The sequence below is a fragment of the Primulina huaijiensis genome, chromosome 10 (assembly GCF_012295235.1).
Source record: "Primulina huaijiensis isolate GDHJ02 chromosome 10, ASM1229523v2, whole genome shotgun sequence".
Classification (NCBI taxonomy): Eukaryota; Viridiplantae; Streptophyta; class Magnoliopsida; order Lamiales; family Gesneriaceae; genus Primulina; species Primulina huaijiensis.
Genome location: NC_133315.1, coordinates 4,354,417 through 4,374,500, shown reverse-complemented (window position 1 = coordinate 4,374,500; position 20,084 = coordinate 4,354,417). Strand labels below are relative to the sequence as shown.

Sequence of the window (20,084 nt, the reverse complement as noted above, 5' to 3'; positions counted from 1 at the left end):
ATACACAATTTTTATTTAAATCGACATTTGATCATAAAAGATGAATTATAATATAAAATTGATAGAAATCTGAACCGAAATTGGCATTTCTATTACAAAATCGAAACCAAAATTGATAGAAATTTGGACCGAAATCAAATCTAAATTGTAATATATTCATGTCGAAAGAGTCGATTTTAGAATTATGATCATATACAATGTATATTTTCATCCAAACCTGAAATTAGATCCCATGCTTACCGCTTAGCTTAATTAATTATTAATTAATTAACCAAACTCAGAAATGTGAATACTCCCCCGTCCAAACCTGAGGCTCAGATCCTAACCTGACCACTTTTCCAGCTATTTTTAGGCATTCGGTTCGACGATATTTATCTTCTGACGACGCTCGTTCATTTTGTGAACTGAGCTTCGTTCTTCACTGGAATTCGTAAAAAAATTTCTTTTTTTCCGGAAGATTGATGAATTCGAATACTAATTGTTGAGAATAATCACAACGGTGATATTCGTGTATCTTTATAATTGTTTTGTAATCTTGAAATACTTGCGGCGTTAATTGATTTAATCTAAGATCGCGATCGAGGGGAGGACATTAGTAAGAACTCTGCATCCGAGCTGCTCAGGGGAGAACTTTGAGGAATTTTAAGAATTTGTTTATTCTCAAGTGAATTTAGGAACAAAGTGCACGGAGCTGGGAGAAATTCCATATATTTTTTTGTTGAGAACCCTTTTCAACCAGGTGAATTTGGCTGATTTCGCGGTTTTTGTTGTGAGCTTCCTGGAATTAGGTTTTTCGTCCGGTGTTTTGCATGGATCGTCAATGCAAGAACTGATATTTTAAAAGCGGTAAATCCAAGACTACATTTATTTTGTCAAACAAAAAAAGATACTTTGAAAAAAAAAATTCTAGTTTGGGGTTTATTTAAGCCTTGTAATTTATTTTTAACAAACAATCTGCTCTTTGAGTGACGATTTTTTGTTGTTAAATTTCGTTAACTTAATCGGAATAGAGTTTTGTGGGCAGAGTGTGACCGTGCAGAGTTATCTGGATTCGGGTTGAGTATCAATCATGGCGCAGAGTAATTGGGAAGCTGATAAGATGTAAATATTTTTTTTGGGTGTTTTCTTTATTTTTTCCAGTTGTGGCTGAATTCGGAAAGGAAACTTACGTATTATCTTCTCGTTTATTCTTTTTGCCAGGCTTGATGTCTACATTCACGATTATTTATTGAAAAGAAAATTGTTCAATTCTGCCAAAGCTTTCATGACAGAGGGAAAAGTTGCTACAGATCCTGTAGGTAAGAGATTTTTTTATTTTCCATTATGTAATTTGGTTTACTTCTGTTTAAGAGACTGTCTAATTTTTCTTTTTATCTTTTTTATTTCGCTGCTACTCTTAGCCATTGATGCCCCTGGAGGATTTCTTTTTGAGTGGTGGTCTGTATTTTGGGACATATTCATTGCAAGAACAAACGAGAAGCACTCAGAGGCAGCGGCTGCCTACATTGAGGTTTCTCATGATTTTGCAATTTTTTCTTGGTGCCTTAGCTTTCGGTATTGCTATCCATGTTATGTATATACGCACAATAAAATTTCCATTGTATATGTCAGACTCAGCAAATCAAAACAAGGGAGCAGCAACAACAGTTGCAAATGCATCAATTGCAGCTCTTGCAGCAGCGCAATGCCCAAGCCCAATTACAGCGAAGGGATCCTAATCATCCTCCCCTCGGCGGTCCAATGAACTCTGATGGGATGATAGGACAGCCATCTGCCAGTGTATTGGCGATGAAAATGTATGAAGAACAGATGAAACATCCCCATTCTATGGATTCGGAGACATCGCCTGGACTCATTGATTCAAATAGGATGGCACTTCTGAAGTCAGCTTCAAATCAACAAGGGTAATGCCATATATGACCTCTTAAATTTCACGTTTTTAAATTGTGTTTGTACTGTCCCATTGGATCCTTATTTTCTTTGCCAAGCGGTTGATTCAGACAACTGGTACAAGGTAATTCTGGGAGCATGTCTGCAGCCTTGCAGCAAATTCAAGGACGTCCTCAACTGGCCCCTGTAATTACTAAACCATCTTTTCTTGTTGGGCCCGTTTTGTTTTGATCCCTTTTACTTTCTTAACTTAATGTGCTCAACCTTGTAGCTTTTTGTGTTTCCAGGACATTAAAACGGAAGTTAACTTGAGTGCAACTCAAAAGTCTTTACCCGTGGATCCATCATCCATATATGGTCAAGCGATTCTGCAGTCAAAATCTGGACTTGGTGGTGCAGGTAATAATAGTTCTGAATGTTTTACAAGCTAGGTATTCTTCTCAGAGTGTGTTACGCTATTTTTTGTGGTTTGTGGCAATGGTTATTGCTGTACAGATGCAAGGTCAAATTGAAATATTGATGTTGGTGTTTAAAATAATCAGGTTGCGGGCATTGGTAAATCGATTTGATAATGACAATTTTCTGGCATGATGGATAAAAAGCGCAGTGAACAAAACATGTTTGTCGGTCTGGATATATGAATTCTACTGTTGACTCTTCTCTTTGGACTTTTGTCTAGGCATGAACACTTAAATGTGCACTCCCATTATTAATGGTCAAGAAATTAAAAACATATGACACATATTGTTTGCATTTTGGTACCTGCAATTATGGTATCTGGGTTCATAAATGATGATTTTGTTTGTATATGAAAACTATTTTGAGTTTCCTTCCATTTTATTCTTGATTTGGAAAAGAGCATCACCATTGTCGACTTACAAAAGAAGTTATTCCAATTTGTTTCAATGAAAAAAATTATTTTATTTTTCATAGCATTTTACCATCCGAAGAGAATGACACGNATATAGATGGATAGTATTGGTATCTATTGCATTACCTTTACAACTTCAGTGATAGATTTTGTGTAACAATGATAGCAAACTCGAAGGAAGCATCTAAAATGGAAATTCAACTCTAAAAGACAAGTTTGAATGTAGTGTGAGTACGCCCAATAGCTAGACGGTGGTGAGAGAAGCTATTTAACTACCTTTCCTCGAATCATAAAAATTGGGTTAGAGATGTTCTTTTGACTTGCGAAATACTATAACAAATTCATGCCTGGTGCCTAATGAGAGACCATCATGTCACCATTTCCAATAATAGCAAAAATTTGTTGCATGGATTGTAGCATCTAATGATGCAAAAACACTTGCAATTTTCCCTAGAGAAAATTTTCATGATGATTCTGTCTGATCTGATCATTTGATTGAGAATCAAATGCAATAGATACCATTCCTTGAATCATAAAATTGGGTTAGAGATGTTCTTTTGACTTGCGACATGCTATAACAAATTCATTACCAGTGCCTAAAGAGAGACCATTACGTCACCATTTCCAAAAAATAGCAAAAAATTGTCTGGTAAATTACAGCATCTGATGATGCAAAGGAACTTGAAATTCCCCAAGAGAAACTTTTCATGATGATTCTCTCTGATCATTTGATTGAGAAATCATTTTGTTTCAGGTTTGAATCAAGGTGTCACTGGTCTACCATTGAAGGGCTGGCCGCTGACTGTGAGTGTGTTGTAGCTTTTTGTCTGTCATTGTTTTCAGGATTAATTTTCCATTGTGGAAATTATGTTTATCATAACATGTAGGGAATCGATCAGTTGCGGCCAAGTATGGGTTTACAAGTACAAAAACCAAGTGTACAGACTCAGAATCAGTTTCTCTTTGCTTCACAACAACAGCAGGCTCTGGCACAAGCACAGGCACAAGGCAACCTTGGAAATTCTACTAATTATGGTTTTGGAGGGTTACCGAGGGGTAATTTTAATGTAAAAGATAGTCAAGCTCCCAGAAATGATGGATCTATTTGCTCTCCAGCACAATCAAATTCACCAAAGGTTATAATATCTGAAAATCATGATGGTTGGCTTATATTCATGCATGTGATCCCAAAATATCAATGTGTGCTGTAACCATTTAGGTAATAATGGTCATTGGTTTAACATTCTTTTGCTTGCTAACCATGTTCTATTCGTGAAAATATATCTGCTGATAGAGGAGAATTAAAGTAAAGCCAAGATATGATTCATGCCCATATAAACAGGTTAAACAATTGGACTTTGTGAGCTTATCTGAGGCTGACTGGGACTCAAATATTATAGAGTTTGATGATTATTGGCTCAAATTTACCACATTGAAAAAATATGGCTGTACTCGACACTCGAAGTCGGCTCGCATTTTCTTCGAGTCTGGAATCTGTCAGTTGAGGTTGTCTCACACAAGATTTTAGTAGTGAAAGGAAAAGATACAGGTTGAAAGAATCATATTTCTTGGTACAGGACCTAAAAACTGTTTTAATAATTCACATAAGAGGACCAAATATGTAACAGCCAACTAACTATGCTTCTTAAAAATTTTATCCCGATGCTTCTCCCTGCCCTTTTTTACCAGTTACTATGTCAAATACTCAGGTGTTTTCTGTGGCTAATTTAGAAGTTCTTTCTCTTAAAAGTTTTTGTTTAAAATGATGCCTGCGTTCATCGGGCATCCCCCAATCCTTTTCTTACGCTAGACGATTGTGGAATTATTTTATTCATGAACTAGTTTCTGATGAGTATGCAAGTTTAGGTCAGTTCTGCTTAATTGGTGGACAGATACTTGACTCTTTTACACTTCTTCCATTGGATGTGCCTCTTAAAGCCTAAAGAGGAGTAGTGGCATTCTAATTTAGGTGATAGTTTTCCACCAGCATTGTCCTTGCTATTAAATTCCTTCTTTATGAACAGATGAAAATGACCCAATTGCAGCAGTCTTCCTCACAACAACAGGATCAGCAACACCAGCAGCAATTGCAACAGGTTAGTTCTTTATTGTAAAGTTGATGAAAGTTTGTTGGATGACCAATGATAAATTTTACAAATATGTGCTTCTGTTTGCTGATTATATAGCTGCACACATAACAAATACTATCACCTTGTACTGACTCTTTCATAGGCATAGCGATCCTTGATTTTGGTTTAGATTAGAAAGCATATGACATGTTCTTTAACATGAAACAGAATAACAGGAAAAGAAAACAACACTCTTCATCAGGGCGTGCCAACAGTACTGGTACTGCAAATACAGTAGGACCCTCTCCTGGCTCACCACAATCAACACACACACCTGGTGATGGTATAACTCCTGCAAGTAGCCTTCAGCACGTCAACATGTCCAAGAGCATGATGATGTATGGTGCAGACGGTACTGGTGGAATTGCATCATCTACAAATCAACTTGTAAGCCCAGCTCTTTCTTGTAGGCTTCATTTCTGTATTTTTAATATTTCTTCCATAACCTTCTGGTTGACCTACAAATTTTGCAGCAGTCAGAATATTGATTCTCCCACATTGAGCAACAAATTGTATGTTTGTTGGTGTATCGTTTTCTCGGGCCCAAAGTGTTGCGGAAGTTCAAAAATTTTATTTTCTTCGTACAAAAATAGCTTGGGTACTCTTATGGTTTTAATCCAACAATAAGTTGTTTATCTATTGTTACTTTTAGTGAATCGATCATTTGACATCAACTATTTCGGGATTAATGGAGATAGCTGTTAGGAAAACTTCTCTATTCCATGGCCAATATTAAGTCCAAGATTTATTGTTTTGTTCATCTTCTAGATTGTACTTTAAAAACTAGAAGATTTCTTGCGTTGAGAAACGAAAAGAAGACGACGGCGGCACCAGCGGTCTCACGGTGGTGCGGCAGCGGTACGATGGCGTCTCGAGATGGTCGGCCAATTTTCTTCTTCAAGAAACAAGGTGGCCGATTTTTAGAGTAAGAGAGAGGAGAAAAATTTTGTCCAATCTTATTGTATTGTATGTTGCAACTTGTGTGTTGTGTATATATTATTATGTCTAACTCTAGACTTAATAATAATAAATCTACATGGATCTCCAAAATCCTAGACAAATTTGACCAATTAGGACACCTACTGGTCAAAACTCATACCGAGTGTTTTGACAGACTAAGACTTCTGTTAGTTAGTGTTTCAATTGAATATTCTAAGCGTATTAATCAAACAATTGATGATCGTGGTATCATCACAATCCCGATTGACGACCAAATATAATCGATGTGACGATTGTAAACAGCTCGTTATAATGATGTGAAGTCCAACTTTTCAAAACCACTGAGTCAAAAGTCAACAGGTCAAAATCAACTCTATAAAATCCAACTAGTCAAAGTCAACTATCCATTGACTCAAATTTTTTATAGCTGCCAGTTTTTGAACACCTTCACAAAATTCAAGCAGTTGCACTCTTCTCACAATTTTAGCAAATTTTAGCAGTCGTGTTAACTTTTAAAACTTCCAAATATGGAATCCGCCTATAAACTTTTTTACAAGCCAAACGTTTGATATCCATCGAAATTCTACTCTTGAATTTGACCATCTCAACAAGAACACAGAAATCAATAATTGTGTGACCATCAATGGTTCGGGGATACAGTTAGTCGTGGGTTCACAACTCATATGATTCGAGACAATACATGTTCCTTATACGAGCTTACCGTAATCAGTCTCATCCTATGCATCAACTCATTGACCACTTTCCTTTGGTCATTTTCCTTTCGGACATGACTTGCATATATGAAGAGAGTTAATGTCTCACAACTCAAACATGTCATCTCTCACTAACTTGTGCATTTTTTTTCTTTGAGAAATATGTCTAGTATGTTATAGTGTGCATGGTTGATTTTTTTTGTTCTTTGAAGCTCGCTTTTTGTTAGACTTGTTCTTCTTGGAAAGGGCAGAACGCTTCTTTCCCTTATTTTGTGGCGCTTTCTTCGTCCGAGACAAAGATTCCACTAGAAGAACAGACTTTTCTTTCTTTATGGTGGTCAAAGCTGGCCTCGAGCTTTGTCATATTGAAATTCACTATGCGACAGAAGTAGTATGTCTGTAGACAACTCGCTCGGAATGATCGTGTCCATGCTCACAAGCTTTTCGATGAGCACTCATCTTTTGTGATTGAACATCTCCATGTTCTTACTAATGAGACGTAGTACATAAAATCACAGATGCTAGTTTCAAGATCGAGCAACTTTTATTCTTATTTTAGGTAGCTGAATCAACTAGAAAAATGTTTAGAATATATAGTGACTTTTAAATGTGTTTCATGATCGTCATCATATGCACGAGCTCATTGTACCATAGTATATTCAAAGTCTTTATCTATGCAAACATGCATGGGTATACAGATAAAGCAAATGAAAGAATGAATAAAATGTAAAATATTTTTAAAATAAATATCGTATTTAACATAAGATACAATAAAGCTCGAGACTACAGTTGACTTATTGGGTACCTACTCTAACGGTGTTGTACTTAGCTATGTTATTCTTGTGTGACTAACTGTTTTTGAGTATCCAATTGATATTTTCATATGATTGTGCCAAGGCTTTTTTGTCATATAAAGATGTTTCAGCTTTCTAGTATTGAGCTGGTATTATGGATTAACTTGTGAAATTCGATGAGCCTGATGAGGACTAGGCGCTATGTTGCCATTTAATTCATAATTTCTTATCTTTCAAAGGATGACTTGGAGAATTTTGGAGACATTGGTTCCCTTGAAGATAATGTCGAGTCGTTTTTATCAAATGATGGAGGAGATGGAAATTTATATAGCTCTTTGAAACAAACCCTGAATGTGCATAAAACAGAGACCTCAAAAGGTGTTCACATCAAATGCCCCATGTTTGAATCTGCTGTTTGGTTAAATGTATTTTGTCATTTACAGCTTAATCTCAGGTTTTACATTTGGGGAAGTTAGTTGCTTTCGGACAAGGAATAAGGTGACCTGTTGCCATTTCTCCTCCGATGGGAAGTTGTTAGCCAGTGCTGGGCATGACAAAAAGGTATAATCCTGTCGTCCAGTGTTCATGGGGCTGTATAACACAAAGTGTTATTGTACACCACTTGCTGTCTTCTATTGTTGTGTGTCATTGCATTAAGTCTCCTGATTTTCAATTTAACACATAGTGTTAGTGCACCACATACATAATATTTCAATTATATTTTAATTATACATCTGTTATTACTTGCATTAGGCTGTCCTTTGGAACATGGATACTCTGCATACAGAAAGCACGCCAGAAGAACATCAGCACTTAATTACAGACGTTCGCTTCAGGCCAAATTCTACTCAACTTGCAACAGCTTCATTCGATAAGTCTGTGAGATTGTGGGATGCAGCTAATGTATTAATCCCTCTTGCCTTTACTTGAATTTAAGTTTATACTTTTGAATTAACCTTGTGCGATAAAAACTATGAGATACGCACTAGCACATTTGTATGTTACTTATTTCTCAGCTACTTTCACCTTTGAAACTTTATCCACCACCCGAGTATACTGAATCCATTATATTTTTTTAAAAAAACCTGTATTGCATTTTGCAACTGTAAGTATTTACTTTATTTCAATCTTTTACGCAGCCAAGCTACTGCCTGAATGCTTATACTGGGCATACTTCCCATGTCATGTCCCTGGATTTCCATCCTAAGAAGAATGATCTTTTTTGTTTCTGTGATAGTAACAATGAAATTCGCTATTGGAATATTAGTCCATTTTCATGCACTCGTATTTCAAAGGTCTGTCATTGAATAGCCATATTTGAATTTTATTTTTCCCACCATAAATACTATTTTTTGTTTTCTAAATTGCTTTTATAATTCTGGTTTTGCTTGTCTTGGTTGGTTGGTGTAGCAAGGAGGCAGCGCACAAGTTCGATTTCAACCAATAAGCGGACATCTATTAGCCGCGGCATCGGATAAGGTGGTTTCCATATTTGATGTTGAAAATGACAGACAAACACATTCTTTCCAGGTTTGTATGCATTCTCATGTGTCTGTCATTCCAAGGTTATACCGTGGAAGTCTTTGTTGTGTCACGAAAGTTTTTGGTGATTCATTAGGGGCATTCTGGTGTGGTGAACTACTTGTGCTGGGACCTTAGTGGTGATCTGCTGGCTTCCGTTAGTGAGGACAGCATTAAAGTTTGGTCACTAGCCTCTGGAGAGTTCATTCATGAGCTCAATTCCAATGGGAATCGGTTCCATTCATGTGTTTTTCACCCAAGCTATACATCCCTCTTGGTCATTGGCGGACTGCGAGTAAGGCCATCCCCTCTCTTACACACACACATGCAGCTGCACACAACGATCTGTTTAATCAGACTATATTTGGGGATGCCAATCGTGTCCATGTTTTCCTGCCAACTAATCCTGCATCTGAGTTTCATAATGTATTATGTTACATTACCCTAATTTCTTGGTGATGAACTCAAAAAGTCCAGTGTTAGGACTTGAGCTTTTGACTAGGTCATGTAAATTATACAGAAATCCATACTCAGTGATGACCTATGATCTGGACTGAGAATGTTAACATTAGATTACCTCCGCCCCTTTGGGAAAAAGGAATTATTAGATTCCCTTCTAAAATTCTTGAATCCCCCCAGGCTCGGAACTTGCATTTTTAAAACATCATGCATAACCTTTTTAATATATTTCAACACCACCCCTTTAACTTGGTGTAGACTCTGGAGTTGTGGAACATGGCCGAGAACAAAAGCATGACAGTTGCTGCCCACGAGAACATAATCGCTGCGTTGGCACAGTCACCTCTGACTGGAATGGTCGCCTCCGCAAGCCACGACAGTTCTATTAAGTTATGGAAATAAAAGTGAGAAAAAATTAACAAGCAATTGGGATTGTTGACATGTCTCGGGAACTTTTAAGTTATATATAAATTAACATAATGTTTGTGAAAGTTTAGCGAGTTGGAAGCATATCGACCATACTGTTTGATGCAAGATCATTAATTGTGTAAAAGGTTTGATATCTAATAGCACATTGTTGATTTCTGCGTAGCTGGTTTTCTTTAATATTGGGGAGGGAAAAGCACTGATGATATCCAAGCAGATTACCGGCTACAGCTTGATCAAAATATTTTATTTCACCCGAGACCGAGAGCTTGACCAAATGATCTCACCGGAATTTTTTATATATTGACTCATGTTCGAGTTTTCTTATCTCTTAGATTAAGATATCAAAAAAAAAAATATTTTTATTTCACCCCTTCCTCAAATAAAAATATAGGTTTCCCTTTTGGATATTATTATGTGTGGACAAACGAGGGTGCATGGTTTTGGCGGGAGACAGAAAGATTCCTTTTTCATTTCATTGGAGCAAGTACTTTTAAGAATAACACATTAATTGCATAAAATATTGTTAGAGATTCGCCATCATATGTAGTGTGGGCCCAATTTGTCTGACATCAGGAGAGTTGTATAATATAAAATAATAACTATTAAGTTTATATTTATTTTTTAGTTTGTGTTTTTATTTTAATTTTTATTTATTTTATGACATGACATCAACACGGAGTCAGTGTATCACATCTTACATGAGCACTCTCAATTCAAATTACCAAATTGAAAAATACATCGTAAAATCTAAATTTTGATATTATAGCATACCAAAATTTCGAACTGAAACATACGGACGGATATTACAAATTTTCTTTGGCTTTTTTTTTTATCAGTGCATTGAATGCTGATTTAATTGTGGATATTTATTGTACACAAGCTTGGAATCGTTTGTTAAGTTTGTCGTTCAAAGCTCGAACCCGATTTCGAGTTTGACAATTTTATCGAGCCGAGCTCGAGTTCGGCTCGTTTATGTGGCTCGAGCTCGGTTAGTTTTTTTGGACGTGAGCGTACAATAACTCAAGCATTAGAAGACAACTTGAATTGTCGCACATCGATATTTGAGTAAAAGAGAAGATATTGAAATTCTATAAAATGATAAAATTCCTCCTTAAACTTGTCGAGCTCATAACTGATACAACTCGGCTTGACTCATTTATATACTTAAACATATAATTAGAATAGACATCACAAAAGTTCGTTTAATCCCTCGACATATCGTTAGAATAGCACAAAAAGGACAGTTGAGTCCCTCAGCCCATCTCCAATCACAAAATCTATTTTTGTGTAAATTTTACATTAAAATAGTACGATTTTTGCACCAAATACAACATCTATCTCCAACTCATTTACTTCAAATATTACACAACAAAGAATATTCTCGAAATATTTTTTTTATTTATATTATTTATAAATCATTAAATCAAATTATTCTTTAATTATTAATAATTAAAATAAATAAATATTTAAAAAATCAATAATTATTATTTTAAATTTTTATGTTTAGTGTCTCATTATTAAAATAATAAAATAAATATTTTATTATTATTTAAATAATATTCATATTTAAAAATAAATAATAAAATTAATACATATTTATAATAATTAAAACAAAAAAATTAAAAAAAAATAGCGCAGCCTCCATTGGAGTCAATTTTTTCACCATTTTGATGTAAAGATGGGAGATACCCTGACAAGCATTTTTAGCATTCCAATTAAAACTGTTTTCTAAATTCAAAATAGTAATGATTATCTCTCCGATTATTTAATTCACACTTATTTAGATTTCTCGTGTAATATATTTATTTAAATTCATAAGATTCAACTTTTGATCGCCATTAATTATTTAAAAAAAAAAGATATTTAATTTTATTATGGTAGATGGGTGTTTAATGAAGTAACGAATTAATGATATCATGGAGTAAAAATCAAATTAACACGAATACATAAAATATGGTTGAAAGTGTAAAGATTGAAATAGCGTTTAGAGAGATGAATAAATTTTTTAAAAAAAAAAATTTGCAAGGTTGAGCTGGCTTTCAATTTTTTTGCTATTAAACACTTTCTTGAATGGCAAGACTGAGTTAGACCAATTAAAATAAATAAGTGCAAAAACGATCCAGCTAGACTAGTGATGTTATATATATTCGATGCAAACAACAATTAACAATGTGGTTAGAAATAAGGAAGCAAATAAGATAAGTGTGTAAGTCTCCTACGTTACTCATTCTTTCACTTAGGAAGGATTTCACTAAAAGATTTTGATTAGAATACTCTTATACAAACCACTTCGATTAAGACTTATGATGCTTAAATCGAAAATCTTATTGATTACTTACAATTTTTGGTTGTTTAAGAACCTTAGGTTTAGCAGATACAATACTTTTAACGATTGCTTTGAACTGTTAGAGTTGGTTAAGGTATCACGAATTAATCCTTGAAGATCTGATGTGAACATATAGCAAAGGATCAGTTTTGCCACCCTTAAAGGTGCTTCAAACACAATATTCTCCATAAGCTGCAATAGCTTGTGTTCTAAAAATAAATACACCGATGAATTAAATCGAGTTTAGTTTTCAAACCAAGCGGAAGACACTCGAAATAATCATTCGTTAAGAAAACTGAACATTTTAAAGCTTTTAGCTTGTGTAAACTGAATAAATGAAATAAGAGAAATCAGTTTGGGCATGTATTAGTACAGTTATAGGAAGAACTGAACTGATATCAGCTGAACCGATCAAATCAATTTTAAAACAATAGTTAAACAGTTAAAGACACATGATATGTATATGGATGTTCGGAGACTTCAACTGCTCATACTCACCCTTCTACCACCTTGGGTAGAATCCATTAGAAGACTTTGATTTATACAACAACTTGTACAAATCCACTCGAGAAAGGCAACACCAAACTAAAACTCCTAGCACTCAAGATTGCTGGCAGCACCTCACAATCTGCATAATGTTTAACGCCTATTATTCTAAGACTACAAACACAATGTTTAATGTATTTGTGTGAAGACTCACTCAGCTAAACAATAAGCTCAACTCTCTGTATATGTGAGTGAATGTGTGAGAACTGGTCTAATCAATACAACACGAAGGTGTTCTCACACAATTGTGCTAACTGCTTCTAGTAAGCTGATATGAAATGAGTGTGCCATTTGTTTTCTTCATACACTAGTATTTTGTTGTAGTTCGGCTTGTTCTTCAATGGTTTTGATCTGGTATTTATAGTCTCTTAGCTGACCGTACATGAAGATTCAATAATAATGTCTGTTGTATTTGCATGTGCTTCCTTATGATATGTCTCTTCATTCTGACAACTGTTCTGGAAGCTTTCCTCTTTTAGCTCAGCTGCAACGTCCATTATTGTACCTGTTGGAATTAGAATTTCGGAGTTTGACAAATAAAGCTGTTGAAGATTGCAGAACTGATCGACTCAACTGAATTAATTCGATATTAAACTGAAGTTGCCCGAACTGATAATTAATGTGTTAAATAATCGAAGGCAATCGAACTGATCGAAGCTAACTGAATCTGTATAGATAACTGAACTATCAGTTATACAGTCAGCTCAACTGATTGGCTATATAGTGAACTAATAGTCATTTTGACATGTCATCGGTTAAGAGCGTAGCCAATAACTGACAAATTGTACAAAAGCAGACTGGAACTCACATATCAGAATGTCACAGTGTACTATTGTCAGAAGAATATTGACACGTTCAGAAAGGACAAATCAGCGGATATAAGTCATTTAAACACATTCACTGTTACCGGGCTTTACCGTGGAATTCAGCTGAAACAAGGACTTTTGCACAATTATCCTGAGAGAATTTTGAATTCAAGCTTACAAGTTCAGTTTCGATACTCATACAGAAAATCTCACACCTAACAGAAGCATTCATAGCTTTCAGGTTATCATCTGAGCAAAAGCACTAGCACATTACATTGTTGTATTCGATCTCTTAAGATCAGTTGTGCTAAAATATAAAAATCAGTTGTATACTGATAAATTATAAAGATACTAAGAGTTTCAGTTTGGCAGTGTTTAAGACCAAACTGAAATGTGTTATTACAGTTTCTATAATCAGTCAAAGCTTTTTTGTGAAAATCATATCATTGTGATAGAAAGGGTGACGTAGGAGCATTTGAAGTCTCTGAACATCAGTAAAATCTTTTGTGTTCTTTATTTCAGTTATTCCTTGAGTATTCAATCTGTCAGTCAGTTTATTTCCGCACTAAAACGATGCAACATAAAAAATATATGCATTACTTATGAAAACCCACGCACATCAGCATATAATAGCGTGAATGATGAGTAAAGAGATATTTATGGCGTGCTTTTACGTTATTACGCTCGAAAACCTTGAGATATATGTGTAGAACTTGCACCGGAGAGGCGGGGAAGGAGCTTTCTTGAAAACCTTGGAGAATTTCGGCGATTTGTTGAAGGAAAATTTCGAATGGCAGCTGCTGCTATGGGGGAGGGGCGGCCGTGTGATATGGGAGGGGTTTAGGGTTTGATTAGTGTATTTAGATCAATTTAATTATACACTAATGGGTCAATAATAATAATTAAAGGTGTTAAAGTGGTTTTGGGCCCATTAAACAACAACATAATCCCATTAAGCTCAAGAATCCTCTCGAAAAAATATTTTGTTTAGGTACGTTTTTGAAAATATTGCATGAACCCTCGAAAAGTCCCCCGATTCGTTAAATTTTGCATACCGATTAAAAATATGACCCGACAAGTAAAAATAGTCCACCAAGGTCCATTTTCGAAAATCTCACTTATTACACCATATATCGACGAGTAAAAATAGTCCACCAAGGTCCATTTTCGAAAATCTCACTTATTACTCCATATATTAAATAATTAAAAATAATTATTTAATAAAAATATTTTTTCCTTAATTATCTCCGGTCTCCATTCCTCGTTTGAGTGCGAAAACTACTAAAAGTCCTTATGCATGAAACTTTAATAAACTATGCAATAAAACATATATTCATGTCACAAACATGCATTAAATACATTAAAAATAATTAATTAAAATACCTAAGAAATTTGATAACTTGCATGCATCTGGTTCACGTGGACCTTTAAATTTTTGAGACGTTACAAAGGTTATCTCATTTTAAAGATGCTTTAATATCTTGATAAGTTGGCCACCGTTCTGAGCTTTAGAACTCAGTAATATGACCCACGTATATCTTGAGAAGTTGTCAATGATTACCAGAGTATACTTATTTTGCCTCAATCTCATTATGGGCATTGGACCAAATAAGTCCATACCAAGAAGTTCAAAAAATTGAGTTGTGGCACTACCTCTTTTTTTCTTCCATGTCTATCTGATCTGTTTTTCTAACTAACATGTAGAACAGACCTTATCTTTGGCAAATTCAATCTTAGGTAAACTATAAACCAATTCTTGTTTAATCAGAGTGGCAATAGATATGAACTTTAAGTGATTAGTTTGTTTATCACCATGCGAAACAACGAAACATGTATAAGCATCAAGTTATTATCATTCCAACTAACTTTTATAAGTGTTTTGTTCTCTTACTCCAGTTAACATGACATCTCCATTTGTGGATTTAAATGTGCACATGTGTTTGTAAAACTCAACAGAGTATCTATTGTTTTATAGTTTGCTTATACTTATCAAGTTATTGCACAATTTTTCAACTAATAAAACATCTTTCATAATTACCTTTCCTTGGATAATCTTACTCTTATCTCCGGCCTTTCCCTTAGATTTGTCCCCAAATGTGATTCATGGCCCTTTGTAGTCAATGAATTCATATAGAAGCTTGACATCAGCAGTAATATATTTGAAACATCCACTGTAAAGATACCATATTGATTCTTTGATAAGCTTCTCTTTTAAGACCTTCAATCAATCAAATAGAACTTTTAGTACCAAATCTAGTCGGTTCATGAACGGATTAATTTTTTTGAGACCCACACTTGAATTAACCTAACATGCATAATAGTGTGTGTATCCAAAAGAGTGGGAGCATGTGTGTTTTGTGTGTTGTGCTCTCTCTTTAACTAGATGTTGTTTAAGTCGTTCATTCTTCCCATTCAGTTTATATCTATTTTGAATCGGTCTACAATTGTGGTAACGGCTAGGTTTCCCTTTCATAGAGTAATTTCTAGTTGGACTTGGCTTATTGCGAGACCAATTTGAGCTAGTGTGAACAGCTTGAATTTGTCTGCATTTTAGCCATGTTTGGTTGTACTTAGAACTCTCTGGTTCAACATAGCCTAAACCTATATGCTTGGCCTTGTTTTCAAAATTTACATTCAGGTTAGGTTTGACTTATGGCTGATCATGTTCATATATTGTGTTGAACCAAACAAAATTTATCATTTTAAACTTGACTTTATCAAAGAGATTATTAAGTACCTGCCTCAAAAGAATTATATTCCTTGTTTCCAAACCCTAAGCAATTCTGTCTCCGATAGGTTTTTTTAACTCATGCTTCTTCTCAATGGAAGCTGAAGATTTGTTCCAAGAATTGACTAATTGTTTCAATAATTTATTCTCGTTGATAGTTACGTGGAACAATTTTTCCATGTCATCATTCTTAGTCGCTAAAATATTATGTTTCATCCTCAGGCCGTCAAGTTTCTTTCATTTTGAGCAGCTAGAGTTTTTTGACTCATCAATCGGGCTTTTTTTTTTCTGCATTAACTTTCTCGAATGATTGCAAAAGTCTTTTATACTCGTCTACCATGTTATGCAATTCCGCGACAAGATCCACTTGTGTAAATTCATCATAATCAAAGTCAAATAACATATTTTCATTTGCAATTTCCAGCTCGAGTTCTGCAGTTTCCAGGTCGACATCTACCAAGAGGCATTGAGCTTGTTTTTCTTCATTCTCGCTAGAAAAAGTCTATGAGGTAGAAGTTACTAAATCCGATTCAACTCATTTGCTTTTGCTATACTTAACAACAAGCATCTTTTGATCTTTCTTCTTATTATAAGATCTTTTTTCATCTTTGGATCGTCTCTTCTCAAATTGCTACTTATCATCTTTCTTAGACATGTTGAATTTTGCAATAAAATGCCCATTATTCCACGGTTAAAACAAGCCTGATTATTATCAATTTGATCCTTTCTATGATAAAAGAATTAAACTCAGGTTGATATTTCCTTATANATAAATTGTCAACCACAAAATCGTACGTCAATTTTAAAATAATCCAGCGNTAAGAAATTTGATAACTTGCATGCATCTGGTTCACGTGGACCTTTAAATTTTTGAGACGTTACAAAGGTTATCTCATTTTAAAGATGCTTTAATATCTTGATAAGTTGGCCACCGTTCTGAGCTTTAGAACTCAGTAATATGACCCACGTATATCTTGAGAAGTTGTCAATGATTACCAGAGTATACTTATTTTGCCTCAATCTCATTATGGGCATTGGACCAAATAAGTCCATACGAAGAAGTTCAAAAAATTGAGTTGTGGCACTACCTCTTTTTTTCTTCCATGTCTATCTGATCTGTTTTTCTAACTAACATGTAGAACAGACCTTATCTTTGGCAAATTCAATCTTAGGTAAACTATAAACCAATTCTTGTTTAATCAGAGTGGCAATAGATATGAACTTTAAGTGATTAGTTTGTTTATCACCATGCGAAACAACGAAACATGTATAAGCATCAAGTTATTATCATTCCAACTAACTTTTATAAGTGTTTTGTTCTCTTACTCCAGTTAACATGACATCTCCATTTGTGGATTTAAATGTGCACATGTGTTTGTAAAACTCAACAGAGTATCTATTGTTTTATAGTTTGCTTATACTTATCAAGTTATTGCACAATTTTTCAACTAATAAAACATCTTTCATAATTACCTTTCCTTGGATAATCTTACTCTTATCTCCGGCCTTTCCCTTAGATTTGTCCCCAAATGTGATTCATGGCCCTTTGTAGTCAATGAATTCATATAGAAGCTTGACATCAGCAGTAATATATTTGAAACATCCACTGTAAAGATACCATATTGATTCTTTGATAAGCTTCTCTTTTAAGACCTTCAATCAATCAAATAGAACTTTTAGTACCAAATCTAGTCGGTTCATGAACGGATTAATTTTTTTGAGACCCACACTTGAATTAACCTAACATGCATAATAGTGTGTGTATCCAAAAGAGTGGGAGCATGTGTGTTTTGTGTGTTGTGCTCTCTCTTTAACTAGATGTTGTTTAAGTCGTTCATTCTTCCCATTCAGTTTATATCTATTTTGAATCGGTCTACAATTGTGGTAACGGCTAGGTTTCCCTTTCATAGAGTAATTTCTAGTTGGACTTGGCTTATTGCGAGACCAATTTGAGCTAGTGTGAACAGCTTGAATTTGTCTGCATTTTAGCCATGTTTGGTTGTACTTAGAACTCTCTGGTTCAACATAGCCTAAACCTATATGCTTGGCCTTGTTTTCAAAATTTACATTCAGGTTAGGTTTGACTTATGGCTGATCATGTTCATATATTGTGTTGAACCAAACAAAATTTATCATTTTAAACTTGACTTTATCAAAGAGATTATTAAGTACCTGCCTCAAAAGAATTATATTCCTTGTTTCCAAACCCTAAGCAATTCTGTCTCCGATAGGTTTTTTTAACTCATGCTTCTTCTCAATGGAAGCTGAAGATTTGTTCCAAGAATTGACTAATTGTTTCAATAATTTATTCTCGTTGATAGTTACGTGGAACAATTTTTCCATGTCATCATTCTTAGTCGCTAAAATATTATGTTTCATCCTCAGGCCGTCAAGTTTCTTTCATTTTGAGCAGCTAGAGTTTTTTGACTCATCAATCGGGCTTTTTTTTTTCTGCATTAACTTTCTCGAATGATTGCAAAAGTCTTTTATACTCGTCTACCATGTTATGCAATTCCGCGACAAGATCCACTTGTGTAAATTCATCATAATCAAAGTCAAATAACATATTTTCATTTGCAATTTCCAGCTCGAGTTCTGCAGTTTCCAGGTCGACATCTACCAAGAGGCATTGAGCTTGTTTTTCTTCATTCTCGCTAGAAAAAGTCTATGAGGTAGAAGTTACTAAATCCGATTCAACTCATTTGCTTTTGCTATACTTAACAACAAGCATCTTTTGATCTTTCTTCTTATTATAAGATCTTTTTTCATCTTTGGATCGTCTCTTCTCAAATTGCTACTTATCATCTTTCTTAGACATGTTGAATTTTGCAATAAAATGCCCATTATTCCACGGTTAAAACAAGCCTGATTATTATCAATTTGATCCTTTCTATGATAAAAGAATTAAACTCAGGTTGATATTTCCTTATAAATTTGTCAAAATTTTTAACAAATAAGGACATTGCTTCATTGTTTATTCAATTTGTAGATTTCATATTGGAAGATTCTTCACCAATGGTAAGAGTTGGAGTTGTAACGATTAGAGTTTTGGTGGGTTGNCAAAATAAAGCATAAAATCTTTAAATAAATAATCTTCAAAATCTTTTACTTTAAACTTTAAATCAGTACATTCTAAACATACGTAACAAATAATACATATACAGACACATGCAGCTTTAAAATAATCTTTTAATAAAATAAGTTGGCGTAAAAGCTCGTAATCATATACATATCATAAATCATTAATTAATAAAGTTTTTCATCATCGTATATTATTTTATGGTGAAGTTTGATACTTGAAAGTGACTAGCTGTAATCATATCATCATATGGTCGACTGATCAGTCTTAGCTCACCAAGTACCTGGGGACAGGGCGTCAACAATTCTCGTCATTGGGCCGTGGCCAAATATGGAAATACGATCGTCGGGCTCCCTCTGGGGCTTTTTTCCCATAAACAGGCTCTCTCTGGGGCTTTTTCCCTCACGATATCCCCAATCATATATTTTTCTTTCACAGTCAATTCACATCTTTTAAAATATTTTTTCTTCCATTTTATTATAAAATATTGTGTCCTTCAAAAATTGTAAAATAGCATTTTTCGAAAAAAATCGTACAACCTTTGCATATATCATAAAAATATCATATTTTTATCATAAACATTTTAAAAATAACATTTAGCATGTATTATGATCCTTCGGACACTGTCAGGCCTTTCGAACTATCCGAGATGTAAAATGATCATTTTACCCCTAGACCTCGAGCTTCTCAATTTTGAATTTTTTTTGCTTTTCTTGACTCGATCCTATCCATAGCAACATATAAGTTTAAATTCGACTTCTAATATTTTTCTTAGACGTAAACCTGAGTCTTTCGATTTATTGACTTAATAGCTAAACCGTGAAGCGTTTTCAACCCGAATAAATTCAAAACTT

At 34.5% G+C, this 20,084-nt stretch overlaps 1 protein-coding gene across 4 annotated transcripts; it reads left to right on the top strand.

Annotated features, from left to right (window-relative positions):
• The first annotated feature begins 337 nt into the window (after positions 1 to 337).
• LOC140986115 (transcriptional corepressor LEUNIG_HOMOLOG-like) lies at positions 338 to 9,955 on the top strand. Of its 4 annotated transcripts, none has more exons than XM_073454124.1 (19): positions 338 to 595; positions 789 to 846; positions 1,040 to 1,101; positions 1,201 to 1,298; positions 1,401 to 1,510; positions 1,612 to 1,904; positions 2,001 to 2,076; positions 2,178 to 2,289; positions 3,516 to 3,565; positions 3,649 to 3,897; positions 4,786 to 4,857; positions 5,059 to 5,277; positions 7,576 to 7,714; positions 7,791 to 7,897; positions 8,090 to 8,239; positions 8,476 to 8,631; positions 8,747 to 8,866; positions 8,955 to 9,152; positions 9,575 to 9,955. In XM_073454124.1, exons 3-19 carry the CDS (start codon positions 1,070 to 1,072, stop codon positions 9,716 to 9,718), a joined length of 2,325 nt encoding a protein of 774 aa, XP_073310225.1. In that variant the 5' UTR covers positions 338 to 595; positions 789 to 846; positions 1,040 to 1,069; the 3' UTR covers positions 9,719 to 9,955. The 4 variants fall into 4 exon arrangements, with proteins under 4 accessions (XP_073310225.1, XP_073310223.1, XP_073310222.1 ...); XM_073454122.1 differs by having other exon boundaries at positions 1,025 to 1,101; XM_073454123.1 differs by having other exon boundaries at positions 339 to 499; positions 1,025 to 1,101.
• Positions 9,956 to 20,084: the final 10,129 nt, after the last annotated feature.